The sequence below is a fragment of the Cibotium barometz genome, chromosome 15 (assembly GCF_041138505.1).
Source record: "Cibotium barometz isolate CiBa-2024 chromosome 15, ASM4113850v1, whole genome shotgun sequence".
Lineage (NCBI taxonomy): Eukaryota > Viridiplantae > Streptophyta > Polypodiopsida > Cyatheales > Cibotiaceae > Cibotium > Cibotium barometz.
Window position 1 is genome coordinate 33907715 of NC_141060.1, and position 19768 is coordinate 33927482.

Genomic DNA, 19768 nt, shown 5'->3' on the forward strand with positions numbered 1-19768 from the left:
GAAGTGGCTAAGAAAGACCTTGAGCAACCTCCCAATGGGTGGAGGTAACAAAGAAGCACAACCAGCCCAAAACACTCTCATGATGGCCGCTCCAGACGAACTATCCAGCCTCATGCTAGCCTTGTAATGTAGAAAGACGGAGAAAAAATTTGGAAACTGATGGAGGAACATGCTCCCAAGTGTTGTCTTCATTCACACAATCTCTTCGTTTAATCAACCATTCAAAACAAAACCATTCACACAATCTCTCCATTTAATCAACCATTCAAAACACAACCACTTTATAAGGATTCATTCCCTATGATCAACAACAACAACCGGCTCATGGGGAACATAAATGGATAGATCCTTGAGTTTCCTAATCCCTTCGAACACCCAAGCTACCTCTTGTACCTAACACATGAAAGACAAGATGCACGAGTACTCCATCCGGGAGATGCAATCTCTCATCCACCTCGTTAATCTTTTCAAGGTCAAATAAGGTCTTGATTACCTCAAAGATAACACACAGACTTTTCCACTCCTCATTACTTGAGAATCTTTAGAAATTCTCAAGTAAATGAAACCGAACGGGGACCCGGAACAATAGAAAGACAATCAAATACCAAACAGAGCTTTGAAACACAGCAAAAGAAACCACAATAAAATGACGACACTGAGCTAAGCCGGAACGGACGGCCCCCATAGGAACTTCTTTATGCAAATAGAAGCTTTTACAAAGAAACCAAGGTGTGGGTGCAATCTTGCACCGGATTTTCCACAAAAAGCATCAACAACCTTTCACAAAGCGTATACAATACTCAAGCTTGTTCCTTCTTGCAGAAGACAGGCCACAAACCAGCCCAAAGCTATCACAAACAGTCCCAAAAGTCAGCCTTAAAACTCCGCCCATTGTACGGCTAAATCCGTGAGAGACAAACGCACTGGCTGAAACCAAAGGTCAAGAGGACAAAACGCCCCATATTTAGATGACAATTCTCACAATTTGTAATGCAAAGATAGACATCAATACTATAAATAAAAAAGATTACTTACAACAAATCCAAAGTGAATTAAGTGAACTTGAGTTAGCTTCCCAACATTTCCACCACTTACAGATTTCTCGTTCAATGGGCATGCAAAAAACATGTATCAAAAGCACTTTGGTACATCGCTAACCATCGGAACAAAGTATCCTTCTTAAGAAGTACCGTCAATGGAGAAGCTATCTTGTCATATCAGGAAATAAGAATTAGATACCACCCTGTCAATACTAGGAATCCTCTGACTTCTTTTACCATCTTCGGTTCTCGCCAATCGATGACGGCTTGCACCATGGCAGGATCAGTTAATATACTATCTCTCGACACTATGAATCCTAAATATTCAGTGATTTCTAAGAGTCTCCAGGACTTTAAGCATGTGCTTCTCGTGATCAACAACATTCTTAGAGTAAACCACGATGTCATTAAAGAAGACCAACGAAATCATCTAGATGCTCTTTGAAGATTTCCTGCATCAATCGATTAAAGATAGCAGAGACATTCGTCAATCGGAATGGCATTATCATAAACTCATAAAGTCCATACCGAGTATTAAAAGCTATCTTAGGAATATCCTGCTCCTTAATCCTAATCTGATAATATCCCGATTTCAAGTCAATCTTCGTAAATATTTGGGCTCCATGCAAATGGTCTAGCAATTCATCTATCCAAGGAATAGGATACTTATTTTGATAGTAAGCTAATTTAACCCACGATAATCAATGCACAATCTAAGAGTCCCATCACGCAACCCAAGGGGTTACACTAGGCTGAACAAATCCTTGCTTCAAAAGGTGTCTCAACTGTTCCTTGACGTCGATTGCTTCTCGAACGACCATCTTGTAAGCTCTTGGTTCTGTGTGAGCTAATCCATACGAAGAATCCCATCATACACACCTAAGGAAAAGACTCTAAATTTACATTCAGTCACATTCCCATCCAAACTGAATTACATCTGTCTCATGGCACGTGAAAAGAAATTTTCCACTATGCACTTCCACTTGCATTGATTTACCCTACTTCTAGTCAATTACTAGCTTATGCAAGCATCCTGGTAAAATGAAAGAATGAGTATTGCCTGAATCAACCAAAAGCTTAAAACCTTTATCTTGAAAATTGGGGTGGGGGGGGTCTGAATCACTAAGAACTATTGGTTCTGACCCTGGTGCTCAACCACGTTATGGATTAGCATGTAAAAAATGCTACCTAGAAATGACCTAGATGCTCTGATACCAATATAACATGCATACTACTTATGTAAAAGCATGCTTACTGATGATTAATACCAAACTACAAAGATTAATGCTAATCACATGCACAAAACTGACACAAAGAAGAGGCACTCTTTACATAACGAACTCCTGCTCTGTATTACTAATGAATGAGCAATTACAATGAATTGTGAATGCTATGCCTGAACATAATGCTTACAATCCTCCACGGGAGGTACTTGGCTGATCCAAATGTTGTGACTGCATGCCCACTCAAAAACTTTATTTCTATGAAGGCCGTTGGAATGGATTCTTGCCTTCCGCTTCTCACGCTGCCATGTGGCAGGCCGCAGTCTATTATCCCACATAGTGGGTTGGGGTCAACTTAACCCCTCTATATAGGGCAGAATGTCCATTGATCTCCCCTCATCCCCCATGTCTTTGGCCGTTTCACGGGATCTTCGGGTTGTTGGGGGGGGGGGACCCAGCCGGTTGTTGTTCGTTTGGTGCTCCACGCTCCGCGTTCTTCCATGGTATCAGAGCATCGTCCTCCTCGACTTCGGGCTTCGCATCCAAGGGGGGTGTTGGAATGGATTCTTGCCCTCCACTTCTCACGCTGCCATATGGCAGTCTTTTATCGTACATAGTGGGTTGGGGTCAACTTAACCCCTCTATATAGGGCAAAATGCCCATTGGTCTCCCCTTATCCCCCACCTTTATGGTGGTTTCATGGGATCTTCGGGTGGGCGGTGGGGGGGGGCGGCCAGTTGTTGGCCTCCATCCGCATGTGTTGCGCCTCCACTCTATTCGCTTCGTGCTCCACGCTCCACCTTCTTTCAAAGGCTTCCCCCCACCTAGACCATAGAGTCTGAGATCAGCTTCTTGGCAGAGAGGCTTAGTCACATAGCATTGGGCAAGCAGGCTTCAAGAGAAACTACTCCACGCTTGATCACATCATTATGCTGTGGGCCATCATAGAGGAGACGAGGGCACAGAAACAACATGCATATTCCTGCTTTGTGGATTTTCGCAAGACTTTGACTCTATGCCTTGGTGAAAGAGTGCACATAGCAGAAGCAAGATGAGCACTAGAGTGTGTTGAACTGAGAGTGCAAGAGAGAGAGATATGAAGCTAATAAGCTGAATATACTGCAGTGAAAGCAATCCCGAGCAAGAGACAATTTAGTCTCATAAGTGAAAGATACAATTTTTTTTTCCTTCCCTCCTGGATTAGCGCCGCTAGTTGCTGCTGTCGTCACCTGCGCTACTGCCGTCGTGCCGACTGTACTGCCGGTGCTTTCGCTTCAGCCTGCGCCTGCGCCAGCCTCGCGTAGGCCTGGCCAGAAGCCGACGTAGGCCTGGGCACCTGCAAGCCTGGCTTAGGCACCTGCCTGCGTAGGCCTGGGCGCTTGCCGGCCTGGCTTGGGCGCTTGCGCTAGCCTGCGTAGGCCTGGCTGCCTGGCTGCGTAGGCCTCTGTGTCAACACATGAACCACACATGCATGAATGAAAAGGGGAGAGGCCAGCCCACCTATCTGGGAATATGTTGTAAGAAGGTGCAAGAGGGAAAGGCAGCAACTACGACAGCCCTCACTATAACTCGGGCTCTCCTCAAGAAAAAACGCACAATCTAAGAAAACACGTGTCCACCACAGGTACCAAGCTGCCACCAAAGCCAAAATCCACACAAGACGCCCTCTACAAGAGATAGTGTTCACTGGAGAGAAGAAAACGCAGCCAACCAAGGGGCTGCAAACTTGAAAATACAGGCCAACCAGCTTCCACACCTCTGTTGAGAAAAAAGCTGATGAGAAGATACCTGCAGGCTGAAAGCGATGAAGTCCAGGTGAAGGTAGAGCAACCAGCAGAAACCGTCCAGAAAACGTAGCAACCAGAGGGCTGTGAATCTGAAAAAACACAGAGGTGAAGGGGCTGTAGACAGGGTAGAACATGGGGCAGCACAAAAACACTGAACCTAGAGCAATGATACCATGAAAGAGTGCACATAAAGGGTGGCCAGCCCACAACCAAGGGCCATAAAAAGGATCAAATATGGGAAAAATACATGGGCAGAATATGCGGATGAATATGCTAACACTTGGTCCCGCTTTGGGACAACTGCAAGAGCTCTGGTTTCCACGACACATGATATGGGACATGGTGCCTTTATATGAGGTAGTGGTAGTGAGTACGGGCACCAAGGTGGCCATATGGGAATATTTGCAGCATTATTGGGGTAAAACTAGGCTGCCCACTTTCTCCCTAGTTGGTTTGTAAATTGATGAGATCTCACTCTTTGTGGACAGATTTGGGGGTGAAATCTCATGAGTAGCTCAAGCAGTAGTGCCCTTTCTATTATATGCAAGTCACATTGTTCTGATCTCAAACTCTGCAGAGGGATTGCAGAGACATTTGGATGCACTGCAGCACTTTTGTGAGACGAGAGAGACCTCACAATCAATCTTGGAAAAACCAAGGTCATGGTCTTCAACACATTGAATCGGGTTAAATCTACCTTGGGGAGCCCAAGTGGAGATAGCTTCATCGGGATTACTTTTGCAGGCCCACTCTTTTCCATGAGACTAGCTACTGACGCAAGTTTGGCGAGAGGATATGGAAAGAATGGATTAAGGTAAGGTACGTTAAATACACCACTCTTCTCTCGGCAAAACCAAGGTCATTGGTCTTCAACGCATCAAATCAGGTTAAATCATCTTATGTATACCTCGGGATTACTGTTGCAAGCCCACTCTTTTCCATGAGAATAGCTACCAACGTTTGGCGAGAGGATATGAAAAGTATTGATTAAGGTAAGGTACATTAAATACACCACTCTTTTGAATAGTATAAATACAAAAATGGTACAATTGTGTATGCATAATGCATGCTGGCTGCATGGGAAAACATATGAGATGCATGGATGAGGCATAGGGGCCGCCGAATAAGGTCTAGAACAAACATGAACTTCAAAATTCATATAGAAGTTTGTGCATTTTGTATGGCGTAGAGAACGCCCCGTACAGTATTGCGCAATACGCAAAGTGCCCATACAAATCACAAGGATGAGTGAGTACTAAATGCAATTACAAGGGTGAGTATGAGTACTAAATGCAACTATCATTAGTGGGTTCTAGCCATGTGCTTCTCTACAAAGCCTCCAAGGTCACAAGGTGCTATGAGATAGTACATCAAAATACATCCATCATGCAAAAAATGAAGGGAGCTAAAGAAGCTCAGCTGAAACAGTTAGGGTTTCATGTGGGAGACACACAGAGAAGAAGGGAGAGAGAGAGAGACATGTGGGGATAAGTCAACTCACAAAAATATGAGTGTGTGACTCCCCTATCACACATGTATATTTGCTCTAGTACACATAGTGCACTTAGTACATTAAAAGTACTAAGTGTACTATGTACTATAAAACTTATGGGCTTGTACACACTATAAGGGTGGGCATAATGCCTTTACCCCAACAACCTCCCACTTAAAGGCAATGTGCCCTTAAGTGAAGGAAAAGAAAAAATCAGCATGTACATGATAATATACAAGGCCATATCAAGGCTGAAACTGGCCTCATCCAATGCCCATCAAGTGTCTGCAATGAGCAAACTACTCTGGAGGCAAACTCTTTGTCAACAGATCAGCCGGGTTGTCATCCATATAAATCTTGACAAGCTGAATCAGCTTGTTCTCTATCACCTCTCTGATGAAGTGATACTTCACATCCACATGCTTCGTCTTTGCATGAAAGACAGGGTTCTTTGCCAACTGGATGGCACTCTGTCTGTCACAATGCAACAATGGAATATCCCCTGTATAACCCAAATCAACCACTAACCGAGATAGCCATAATGCCTCCTTGCAAGCCTCTGTGGCTGCAATATATTCGGCCTCTGTAGTAGATAAGGCAATGCACTTCTGCATCCTGGATATCCATGACACAGCAGCTCCTGTGAATGTAAACACATAACCGGTAGTAGACTTCCGGTTATCTGGATGACCGGCATAATCCGAATCCGTGTAACCATGCACTAATGCATCCTGTTTGCCAAAGCAGATGCACATATCCTGTGTGCCCTTCAGGTATCTCATGACACCTTTCACTGCTTCCCAATGCTTCTTGCCAGGGTTGGCCATGTATCTAGTAACCACTCCCACTGCAAATGCAATGTCCGGCCTGGTAGCAAGCATGGCATACATGAGACTGCCACAAGCTGAAGCATACGGAATCTTGGCCATATCAGCCCTGTCACTATCCGACTGTGGGCTGTCCATAGCACTGAGTTTCACATATGCAGGCAAAGGAGTACTACTCTTCTTCCCCCCCCTCCATATTGAACCTCTGCAAAACTTTGCCAATGTATCCCTTCTGAGACAAATACAACACATGCTGATTTCTGTCCCGAAGTATCCGCATACCCAAAATGTGATTTGCATCACCCAAATCCTTCATATCAAAGGTCTGATGCAGCCTCTTCTTCAAGGCATCCATCTCTTTACGAGATTTCCCGGCAATCAACATATCATCAACATACAAGATGAGGATCAATAGACTGCCATCCAAAGCTTTCTTGGTGTATAAGCAGTGATCTATGTCACTCCTCCTGAAATCCTGGGATTTCATGAATGTATCAAATTTATGATACCATTCCCTTGGTGCCTGTTTGAGCCCATAAAGACTCTTTTTCAGCTTGCATACAAGCTTCTCCTTTCCATTCACTGCATAACCCTCTGGCTGTTGCATATATATCTCCTCATGGAGATCACCGTGAAGAAAAGCAGTCTTCACATCCATCTGAATCAAATCCAGATCATCATGAGCAACCAAAGCTAATACAGCTCTAACTGTGGTCATTTTGACCACTCGAGAGAAGATCTCATCAAAGTCCACACCATATTCCTGCTTGAAGCCCTTAGCCACTAACCTGGCTTTGTATCTTGGCTTTGCATCAGGTGCAACTTTGAGCCTGTAAACCCACTTGCATGGCAAAACCTTCTTGCCTGTAGGCAAATGCACCAACTTCCATGTTCCATTTTTGTGCAGAGAATCCATCTCTGACTTCATAGCACGCTCCCAAAGAGCTTTGTCTGCCCTCTGTAAAGCCTCCTTATAACAAGAGGGCTCCCCACAGTCAGTGAGCATCAAGTAGTCAACCCCTGGAACAAACCTGTCAGGGGCTCTGGAGGGTCTTGTGGACCTCCGTACCCAATGATCATCATTTGCAGGTTGCTGTCCAGCCTGCATATCACCTATTGGTGGCTCCTGTTCCATGCCATAAGGTTGAAAGATCATGCCCGGTATCTCCTCTAACTGTGGGATATCCATAGGGATATCTTCTGCCATCTTTGGCTGTCCATTTGGACCATTTTCAGCACCATTTAAGGGCTGGTTTTGTTGCTGTAATGGCTGATTTACAGCCCTTGGTTGTTGTCCATGATGTCCATCATCATCAAAGATGACTCTGCCAGGCTCCTGTTGCCTTGCAGGCTCCTTATACATGCATGTTTCATCAAAAATGACATCATTGCTGCGTATAATCTTTCTATTCACTGGATCCCAAAGTCTATACCCCATTTCACCTCTGTCACCATATCCTAGGAATATGCATTTGTGAGACTTAGGATCAAGTTTGGTGCGTATTTCCCCGCGTATGTGCACGTACGCAACACAACCAAACACTCTCAAGTGCTTGTAGGACAGAGGCTTCCCTGTCCATACTTCTGTTAGAAATAATGTCCTGACATTATTATGGGCAGTGGCCAATGTATTAGGACCAGCCGGGCACTTTTTACTCACTTTAAGTGAGGTTTTTTCCCCGCGCCCAATAAGGCGCCCAACTTACCGTTATGTGAAACGGGCACCAGTTAGGGTTATTATATGCCCTAAGTTTTGTAACAAACTCATCTTCATATTTTGAGCTCCATCGTTTTGCTCCTTGCCTCCACACGTTTTGCTTCTGTTTGTTCGCGTGCTCCACACCGTCTCTTACTCACAATTGGTATCAGAGCAGGTTGTTGTTCCTGCTCCCGCCTTCCCTACTGCTGGTGAAGCACTTTCGTCGCGAAGAAACACCTCTATTGTGCTGGTCGCCTGCTTCTAGTGCTGAAAAACAGGTCGCCCTCCTTCTACAGACCTGGGCGACTGCTTTCTGTGTGTCTCGGGCACTGTTCTGGTGCAAAAAGCAGTGCTGGTCGTTTTTCTACAGGCCGTACAGCATCTGTGCAGCACGTGTGGCTGCTGGTTGCTGTTTTTCTGTTCGTACAGGTCTGTACGACCAGTTTTGGTGCTGTTTTCTGATCGTACAGCTGTCGTACAGCTCTATCTGCTGTTTACTGTCCGTACAGTTGTGTACAGCACCTGCTGGTTGCTGTTTGCTGTCCGTACAGCCTTCCGTACAGCATTGTACCGTCTTCTGCATCAGTTTGTACTCAGCAATCTGCAGCAGCAACTCGGGTGAGTCTACCTGCTGTATTTTGGAGCTTAATTGTGAATTTTGTCAGCAAATCAAGTCCAGAAATTTGGGGCTTTTGCTGTTTTTATGTTGCTGCACAATCTGTGACAGCTCCCACAGGTTTTTTGTGGGAATCAGAGAAATTTGAGCCACCAGAAATTTGGGGCTTTTGTTGCTGTGCTGTCTATCTGTGTGAAACAGACAGTCTCGAGCAATATTTGTGGACTCTTGTGCAGTCAGTCTCTTTTGCAGGTTACAGTTTGCTCTCATGGCACAGAACACCGCTGATGTGTTTGGGTTTTTAGCCCAGGAAGATAAGTTGGATGGAACCAACTATTCCCTGTGGAGCTTTATGATCAGGAATCTGCTAGTTGCAAAGAATTTGTGGAATTATGTAAGTGGAGCTGAGGCAAGGCCTATGCATGTGGCCCCAGCTACCCCTCCACAACATGGCAGGCAGCAGGTTGTACTACCAGCTCCTCAGGCACCTACATAGGAACAAACTAGGTGGGATTCCAGGGATGCTCAGGCACTCTCTTTGATTGCACTTTCAGTTAAGAGGTCCATTATTCCGCATATCCGTTCATGCAGGACATCTCAGGCTGCATGGGATACTTTGGAGCACATGTATCAGGCTCGCAATGAGGCTAGAGTTGCCTTTTTGAAGCGGGAACTATCACACTTGTGCATGGATGAGGGTGATTCTATGCAGGATCATCTTACGAAGATTCAGGATTTGAGAGAACAGCTCTTGAATATTGATGAAATCATTTCTGATGCTGAGATGGTCACCACTACACTTAACTCTTTACCGAGCTCTTATTTGGGTTTTCATACATCTCTTCACTTGTCCATGAGGGGTAATCCAGTCCCTCTATCTTTTCAGGATTTGGTTGGACTTTTGCTGCAGGAAGAGCAGACTCGGAAAAATGTCATGCAAAGAGGTGGTGAGCAAGCACTCTTTGCCAAGAACAAGGGCAAAGAAAAATCTGGTGCATATAAGCCTAAGTCAGAATCAGGACAGCCATCTAGTAAAGAGAAGGATGATGCACAGAAACCTAAAAAGAAGGGTAAGTGCCATTACTGCAAGAAGCCAGGTCACTATATTCATGAATGTCATAAGAGGATAGCCAAGGAAAAGAAGAAAGAGTCTGGTAATTCAGTTGAAGACTCTTCAGATGTGGATAACAAGAAAGATGATGCCACAGTCAACCTTGTGGAAGAGGATTGGTGCTTCTTTACTTGCAGCTATGATCCCTCAAATGAAGTTCATTCACTCAGTGTGAGTGAGAGTGGTGATGTATGGTTCTTTGACAGTGGTGCCTCAAGGCACATCACGTCCAGAAAGGATTTGTTTGGCAAGATGGTACCTTCTTCATGTGGCAGAAAGGTTACGTGTGCAAATAATGCTTCTTATCTAGTTCAGGGCACAGGGGATGTTATGCTTACAGCCATTAATGGCTCAGAATTTCTCCTTCAGGATGTATTGTATGTGCCTGGGATAAAGAAGAATCTTCTCTCAGTGTCTTCTTTTGCAAAGAGAGGGCTGGTTGTTTCCTTTGAGGATACTAAATGAATGGTCCGTGACAGGGAAAGTGACTTTGCTTTGGTTGCTATACAGGGACCTTATGTCGCGGTTTGTACCGTCTTGATCCTTATGAGAGGCACAGTGCATGTGTTGTTTCTACCTCTACATCTGCTATGCAGGATGCAGAGTTGTGGCATGCCAGGTTTGGGCATGTAAATTATGGCAGTCTCATGGCACTTCAGAAGCTGAAAATGGTAGATGCCCTACCTAATTTAGAGACTCCTCCCAGACATGTGTGTGAGGGATGTATTTTGGGAAAGATGCATCGTCAGGCTTTCAAAAAGGATAGAGTTGTTAGAGCTGTCCGCAAATTGCAGCTCATTCACAGTGATGTATGTGGTCCAATGAGGACACAATCCTTGGGAGGTCATTGGTATTTTGTTACTTTTATTGATGACTTTTCCAGATATGCCTGGGTGTATGCTTTGAAGAACAAATCTGATGTCTTTATGCATTTCCGACATTATGTCAACATGGTTGAAAATGCAACAGGACAAAAAGTGCAGACTCTCAGAACTGACAGAGGGGGGGAATACTTATCTAAAGTATTTGATGCTTTTTGTTTAGAGAAGGGCATAGTACACCAGTGTACTACACCATATACACCTCAGCAGAATGGTGTGGCCGAACGAAAGAATAGGTCACTCATGGAGATGGCCAGGTGTATGCTGAAAGCAAAGGGATTGCCACATAAGTTTTGGGTGGAAGCTCTTATGTGTGCCACTCATGTGTTGAACAGGTGCCCTACAAAGGAACTCAGATCTGTTACACCCTATGAAGCTTGGTTTGATCGGAAACCTAGTGTTGATTATTTTCGTGTGTTTGGTTGCTTGGCTTATGCACATGTACCACAGGAGCTTCGTGGGAAGCTTGATGATAAAGCCATAAAGTGCATATTTGTTGGCTACAGCAGTCAAAGTAAAGGGTACCGTCTCTATAATCCTGTCACACGCAGGATTTTGGTGAGCAGAGATGTTGTTTTTGCAGAGAATTCAGCACAACCCATTGCTGAATTTAAATTTCAGCAACCTCAGGAGTCTTTTGATGTATTTGAAGGGTTGATACCCATTGGCATAGGAACCACAGCTGATATACCGGCTGAATTTCAGAATTTGCAGCCACCACCTCGTGTGTTTGATGCTTTAAATCAGCCCCAGGCTGAGCCTGACATACAGCAAGCAGAAGAGGATATTGTTGTACAAGAGAGGACAGCTTTGCAAGAAGCTAGAACCATTCCTCGTTGGGCTATACAGACTCTTCAAGAGAGTAGACTTGCTGCTCCATTACCAGGTAGGACACGTAGGAGTACACGTGAGGCTGAAAGCTCTCACTTTTCAGAGTCAGCTTGGGTGAGTTCTATTATGGATGAAGAGGAACCTGAGAGTTTTGAAGATGCAAGTGAAAATCAGCATTGGATGCAGGCCATGCAAGCTGAATTGGATTCTATTGTTAAGAATCATACATGGGATTTGGTGGATTTGCCTCCTGGCAAGAAGGCAATTGGTACAAAGTGGGTTTATAAGGTTAAACGCAAACCAGATGGTACCATTGACAGGTACAAAGCAAGGCTGGTTGCTAAGGGCTATGCTCAGAAAAAGGGCATAGATTATGAAGAAACTTTTGCCCCCACTTCTCGGATGACCACCATCCGTGTTGTTGTTGCTATGGCTGCACATTATGGCTGGTTTGTACATCAGTTGGACATAAAAACAGCCTTTTTGAATGGTGATCTTGAGGAAGAAGTTTATGTGATACAACCTCTTGGTTTTGCTATCTCTGGTCAAGAGCACAAGGTGTGCAAGTTGAGGAAAGCTTTGTATGGCTTAAAACAAGCACCGCGTGCCTGGTATGCAAAGATTGATGCATTTTTTACTAGCCAGGGGTTCACCAACAGTCCAACTGAAAGCACCCTCTACATCAAGAAAGATGGGGGGGATATTTTGATAATCATTCTTTATGTAGATGATATGCTGCTCACAGGTACTGATGCGGATAAAATTTCAGATTTTAAGTCCGAACTCAAATCTGCTTTTGAGATGTCAGATATGGGTATGTTGCACTATTACTTGGGCATACAGTTCATACAAAGTGAGAAGGGTATCTTTATGTTACAGTCGAAGTATGTACAGAGACTGTTGGAAAGATTCAAATTTCAAGATTGTAAGCCTATTTCCACTCCTATGGAACCAGGGCTGAAACTTACAGTACATGATGGCAGTGAATCTTTTGATGCTATTCTCTATTGTCAGGCTGTTGGGTGCCTGATTTACTTGTGCAACACCAGACCGGATATTCAGTATGCAGTATCCCAGGTGAGCAGATATATGCACAGCCCACGGATGCTTCATTGGCAAGCTGTAAAGCGTGTGTTTCGTTACTTGCAAGGCACCAAGTCTTATGGCTTGATGTATCCCAGGGGGGGTGACTTGCATTTACATGCATACAGTGATTCAGATTGGGCTGGTGACTTCGACACAAGGCAGTCTACCAGTGGTAATTGTTTCTTTTTGGGACACTCATGCATTTCATGGTTGAGCAAGAAACAATCTACAGTAGCTACCTCGTCTTGTGAGGCTGAGTATAGGGCAGCTTTCACAACGACAGTGGAATGTGTTTGGCTACGCAGACTCTTGGCAGATCTTCATCCTTTATTGGAGGAGCCTACTCCGATTCTCACTGACAGTCAGAGTGCTATTGCAGTAGCACGGAATCCTGTGTTTCATGCACGAACGAAACACATAGAGATACATTATCATTATGTCAGAGAAAGACTTCATGCAGGGGAGATCAGCATGATCTATTGTCCAACACATGACAATGTCGCAGACATTTTCACCAAAGCTTTACCTCGAGAAAAGTTTGAAGCTTTCCGCAAAGCTTTAGACTTACTTCCTTTTGGTGATTGACATCATGCCTTGTACCCACATTGGCACTGCAGGGGGGTGTTAGAAATAATGTCCTGACATTATTATGGGCAGTGGCCAATGTATTAGGACCAGCCGGGCACTTTTTACTCACTTTAAGTGAGGTTTTTTCCCCGCGCCCAATAAGACGCCCAACTTACCGTTATGTGAAACGGGCACCAGTTAGGGTTATTATATGCCCTAAGTTTTGTAACAAACTCATCTTCATATTTTGAGCTCCATCGTTTTGCTCCTTGCCTCCACACGTTTTGCTTCTGTTTGTTCGCGTGCTCCACACCGTCTCTTACTCACAACTTCCTCTGGCACTTTCCCACCAAGCCTCGTGTTAGGTGACATGTTTATAAGATGAACGGCTGTCATAACAGCTTCAGCCCAAAAACCATGAGGTAACGCAGCATGTGACAACATAGAACGGACCTTCTCCTGAATGGTCCTGTTCATCCTCTCTGCTGTCCCGTTTTGTGGAGGATCATAAGGAGCAGAGAGCTCCCTCTTGATGCCTTAAGCATCACAAAAGTCCTGAAATTGTTTGGACATATACTCTCCACCATTGTCGGAACGCAGAGCCTTCAGTGTTTTGCCAGTTTGATTCTCAACATGAGCAACAAACTTCTCAAACACTGAGAATGTATCACTCTTTAAACGAAGAGGATAAGCCCACAACTTGCGTGTGGCATCATCAATAAAAGACACAAAATATTTTGCCCCTCCCAAAGAAAGCTGAGGCATCTCACATATATCTGTATGCACAAGCTCTAACTGAGCATCTTTCTGTCCAAGAGCTTTCTTGTGGGGGCACTGGAGTTGCCTGCCATATATACAATGCTCACAAAACTGAAAACTTAAGAACTTTAGAGAAGGCAAGTAACCAAAACGAGACAATTGCTCCATTCCTTTGACACTCATGTGTCCCAACCGGCTATGCCACATAGAGATTTCCGGCAGCTCGGTTGCATTTACATTAGCATGGTGACAAACACCAGCATGCATGAAGTAAAGAGTGTCCAACTTAGAGCCTCTGGCAACAACCAGTGAGCCCTTACTAATCTTTCACTTTCCACTACCAAATGTGGTAACATAACCAACATCATCAAGCTGTCCACTAGAAAACAGGTTCTTCTTGATCTCAGGCACATGCCTGACATCATGGAGCATAAGCTGTGAGCCATCTGAAAACACAAGCCTCACATCACCTCTGCCAAGAATCTGGCATGCTTGGTTGTCACCCAAATAAACTACTCCTTCATTGCCAGCAGTATACCTGACAAACAAGTCTCTGCAACCTGTGACATGAAAGGAGGTTCCTGAATCAATGATCCATGAGTGCATACCATGACCATCTCCTGCATGGAGTGAATGGGCATCAAGTGAAGACATGAATAGGACTTCATCCTCACTGTCACCTGCATGTGACACATTGACTTCTTCAATCTTGACTCCACTTTTGCCCTTTGGCTTTGCATCTTTGGCTTCATCTTTTCTTTGTCTTTGCCTTTGCCCTTTTCCTTTTGATCATTCTTCCATTTGTAGCATTGCTTTTTGAAATGTCCCTTCTTGCCACAATAATGGCATTCCAAGTCCTTTTTGGAGCGAGACTTGCTCCTTCCCCGTTCTTGGCTTTTACCCCTTTGCTGGGATCTCCCACGTGCATTCATTGCATTGGACTTTCCAACAGAGTTGTTCTTCCTGTTCATCTCCTCTTGAAGGAGAGCACCCTCCACATCTGCATATGACAGCATAGCATTTGAATTGCTAGTGTCCTGAATGTGTCCCAACTCTCTGCCAAAGTGCATAAGAGAAAGGTGGCTTTGAACTCATCGTCCATTGCCAACTTTTGATTGATGACCTGGCTGACAACACCATTAAACTCATTTAGATGGGCTGTCATAGACGCCCCTTCCTTCATTTGAAGACCTATGAGTTTCTTCAACCAATACACTTTGCTTGAGGCACTTTGCTGGGCATACAAGTCCTGCAATCTTTGCCACATTCCCCAAGCTGTCTTCTCTTCACGTATGCTGAAAAGTAAAGTGTCTGACACAGACAACATGATGGTGGATCTGGCCAGCTCATCCATATCTTCCCATTCTTCAGCAGTAAGAGAAGCGGGCATTACACCCCTTTCTTTGATGGGCTTGTGCTGCTTCTTCTGGAGCAACACATTATAGCACTGGGTTTGCCAAATGTCATAATTATGTGAGCCTTCAAGCTTTTTGATGTGAAGCAATGAAGAGCTCTCACCTGTGGTTGCCATAGCAATATGCAACCTTTGACACAGTCAAAGGTTGACACAGTCAATGCCCCACTCCCTGCAAGATGTGCAAACACTGCACCAAAAGCACACAAAGTGCTCACAGTTGTTCTCCCAAAGTTTCTCCCACTGCGGAAGCACGAATGCAACTCTCCTCCCACTGAATGTGATAAAATCACCAAAATCTGGTTGCTGCAGATTTATGACAGCACCTTAGATGTGCTCTGTTCCCCTTCCAAAATACTGTACAACAGTACTAAGTGCTCACCAATGATGTACCAAATCTGTACCGGCAAGTACAGCAGCTGAAAATGAGCCTTTTCCTCACTCAAATCAATGTACAGCCATGCCAAAACTTGTACAAAGTTGTACCAAATCTATACCAGCAAGTACAGTAGCAATAAATGCTCTCCTGGCTGTCCAAATGAGTGAAAATCAGACCTTGACAGTCCTCACCACTGCATACAACAGTCCCGGACAGAAATTGAGCAAAAGCCCCTTGACTGCAAGTGGATTACTGAGGGTTCAAGGCATAAAAGTCTTCCCTGCTGCTTTGCCAAGCTCAACAAGCACAAAATCTTGAAAAGCCCCTTGATTCAAGATCAATTTCTGATCATGAATGGTACATTAATGCACATGAAGGCATCCACAATTTTCACAATGCTTCCCCCTGACCACATATACATCCAATACATAAAAGCCCCTTGATTTACTGGCACATTGAGTGCTTGACAGGCATCAACACATTGCCCAAAGCATCAAATGCCAGTGCCTGCATGCAAAACAACCCAATTGGCACAAAAGCCCTTTGATTTGCACTCCAATTTCCTGCAATTTAGCCCCGAATGTGAGATTGCTCACATCATACAGCATGTATGAATGCCCAATGGCACAATTACATCAAAAAGCCGCAAATGTTCACACCCAATTTCCTGCCAATTGACCAGGAATGTGACCAATGTCACCCAATGTTGCCAATTGTGCTCAAATCTGAGCCATTAGGACCTGAACCTGCTCAATTGATGATAATGGACATGCAAATCCCAAAAAATTGAAGCAAATACCTCTGAAAATTTCTGATTTCTGTTGCAGAAAAGGAGGGGGCGTCGTATTTCAAGTTCTACGGGCAGGCGGAGGTTTTCTGTAACGGGGAGCTGGTGATGACGATAGACGGAACTGCAGGCTGGTTGCGGAGGGGATGAAACCGCAGGCTGGCAGCGTCGGGGATCGAACTGCAAGCTGGCAGCGTCGAGGACGGAACTGTAGGCTGGCGGAGCTTCGCTATAGGCGCCTCACCTGCTGCGAGCGCTGCCCCAGCGAGTCGGGCGGCAATGGTTGTCTCCCCACTAACTCCGTCGATGTTGGAGGCCGGACCGGGCGAAAGCTGAGTCAAGCGGCAGTGGATAGAGGTCGATAGATGGACGGATTGCAATGACGGACGGGCTGGAGGACGGAACCTGGTTGCCGGAGACTAAACCTCCAAAGGGCTGCAGCCAAAAAACTGCAACGTCTTACACACACGTGACCTTCTCTGGACTGCAACGACCTGCTGCCCTGCGTTGCTTTTGCTTTCACCAACAGCAACACACACACGCAACACTCAGATCACATGGCAGACTGTCCTTGCTATGGCAGCAACCTCTCTCATGGGACTACTGCGCCAGACCATGCGTTGACTCTACACCTGACAACACACAAGGCTTTGATACCAGTTGAAGGGAGCTAAAGAAGCTCAGCTGAAACAGTTAGGGTTTCATGTGGGAGACACACACAGAGAAGAAGGGAGAGAGAGAGAGACATGTGGGGATAAGTCAACTCACAAAAATATGAGTGTGTGACTCCCCTATCACACATGTATATTTGCTCTAGTACACAGTGTGCACTTAGTACATTAAAAGTACTAAGTGTACTATGTACTATAAAATTTATGGGCTTGTACACACTATAAGGGTGGGCATAATGCCTTTACCCCAACAAAAAGATACTTCTACTCACAATTAGTCACCTGCTACGTTCCTCTGAAAGATAAATGCACTAATTCCATTGCATTTGAATCTCTAACCTTCTAGTTATTGATTTGTTATCTTGAAGACAAAAATGCCTCAAAAGTATAAATATGAGATGTGACCAGCTAAAACACTCCTCCCAATTCCACCATCATCCTCAAAACATAACAAACGCACTTTATTTATCTTATACAACATTGTACCTTTGAGCAGTTGAAAGATAGGTAAAACCTTTTCACAATCAAAACCATGACTTGAAAATTACCTATCTGCCATTTTCCCAATTTCGCCTCCCATAGCATCCACTTCATGTACCAACTGTGATTTCGCAGGACCGCCAACTGCAGGATTACATGGCTGCAAAGACTCAAAACCTATTAGCAGATTCTTGCGACTCAAATGCACCCAAAAAATATATATATTGCAAGTACTAAAGCGCTGAAAAATAATTCTGCAAGTACATGTCACTTACCTAGCTCATAACGCTGGATATCCAAAGAGCATGTTGAATCTTTTTGGAGTCAGTTGCCGGATCTAGATTTGTAAAGTACGTGCAATATGAAAATGGGAGATTGTCATCTTGTTGGCATGATCATCTCCACCCCCGTTTGATCCCTTTTATGCCCCCTTTTATTCAGCATATTTATCTGATATTTTTCCCACCTTTTATTACACATTTTTCCTAGTCATGGACTTTGTCCTCAGTCATGGGTTTTTATGCTGGCTGACCAACCCCTTCATTATAAGAACAGGCTTTTTGCCATTTAATTCATACATCATTTTGCTCGAGTGTTGGATCATTGCTGGCTACTCCAAGTCTCTCCTCTGCTTCCGCTTGTTGCCTTCAACTATTCTCTCATGGTATCAGAATACTGAGGTTCTCAGGCTCTTGTTTCTATACTCTACAAGAAGACTATCAGCCCGCATTTTCTTTTTTCCCTCCCTCCCTGCAGTTTAACGCAATTTTTTTTGCAACATCCCTAGTTTTTTTGTGTATTCTGTCACTACCAAGAACTCATTAGCCTCTCCCTCCCTCCCTTCATCGTGCATCGGGTAAGTACATGCAAAATATGAAAATGGGAGATCATCCAGTACAAGGAATTGCATGCATCCTAGATAGCATCTTATTGGCATGATCATCTCCAGCCCCGTTTGATCCCTTTTATGCCCCCTTTTATTCAGCATATTTTTGGATATTTTTCCCACCTTCTATTATGCGTTTTTCCTGTCGGAATGCACAGCGGAAAAATGAGACATAATGTGGAGAACAAAACGCAGAAGTGTAGAGAGAGAGAGAGAAGCTGTATAAACTCTGCTATATACACAAGAATCCAATAAAAAATGGAGAGGGGGACCAAGGGTTTATACAACCCTCTAGTGCTGGTCGGCCAGCCTAAAAGCAGCCGACAGCAATACTGAATGTGCACGACCAGCCTAAAAGCCAGTCGGCCATCAAAAATCCAGTCGACCAGACAAGCAGAGTCGGCTAGCAACAAAGGGCCCCCACGACCAAAAACACGGAAAAATGGGAAAAAATGGGAAAAGCTCCTGGGCGGGCACACCCACAGAGGCCCTCACACTGAGCACTATGTACAAACAGGAGATGACTGCTAACACCCCCTCTCAGGCATGGAACCAACCCCAGTGAGCAACCAAATCAATGAACCAACAAGCTTCCGATACAGAGAGGCATCAACCTGCTCACAAGGATCATTCACTGTAAGTTTGGTATTCAAGTCCATCAGTGAAGTAATAGGCTTGCAATTCTCCATCCCAAAGGTCTCCAGCAACTCATGAACATACCGCTACTGAGAAACAAAGAACCCCCTCTGGGTCTGCCAAATCTCCAATCCCAAGAAGAAATGAAGTAAGCCTAAGTCGGTCATCGCAAACTCAGCCTTCATCACTGCTATGTGCTCCACATGACCACCAGTGAGAATGAGATCATTCACATAAAGGATAATCAACGTGACCAAACCGCGTTCCCGAAAGAGGTACAAGTTAGAATCTACAACTGATCTCTGAAAACCTGTCCGTAGAAAGAAGGAATCAATCTTCTGATTCCAAGCCCTGGGAGCCTGCTTAAGACCATACAAGGCCTTCCACAACCTGTAAACCATCCCCTTTGATCCCGGAACCTCAAATCCTGGAGGTTGCTCAACACACACCTCCTCCTACAAATCACCATTAAGGAACGCAAATTTTACATCCATCTGATATATAGGCCACCGCTGAGAAGAGGCAAGGGCAAGAACTGTCTGAATCATGGTCATCCTCACTATCGGTGTGCAAAGGTATCCTCATAGTCGATGCCA

The 19768-nt window shown here is 44.6% G+C and overlaps 1 protein-coding gene across 2 annotated transcripts in view; it reads right to left on the reverse strand.

The window, feature by feature from the left end:
- LOC147631203 (uncharacterized) overlaps positions 1-19768 on the reverse strand; it is a 133826-nt gene that overhangs the window by 72892 nt on the left and 41166 nt on the right. The window contains exons 2-3 of one of the 2 annotated variants that reach the window (XM_086809542.1): positions 17926-17987; positions 17719-17810 (exon numbers count right to left, since the gene is read on the reverse strand). In XM_086809542.1, the coding sequence (XP_086665668.1) occupies positions 17719-17750 (32 nt within the window). In that variant the 5' untranslated portion in view covers positions 17751-17810; positions 17926-17987. The remainder of the gene's footprint in view (positions 1-17718; positions 17811-17925; positions 17988-19768) is intronic. The other variant, XM_086809541.1, reaches the window with a different exon arrangement.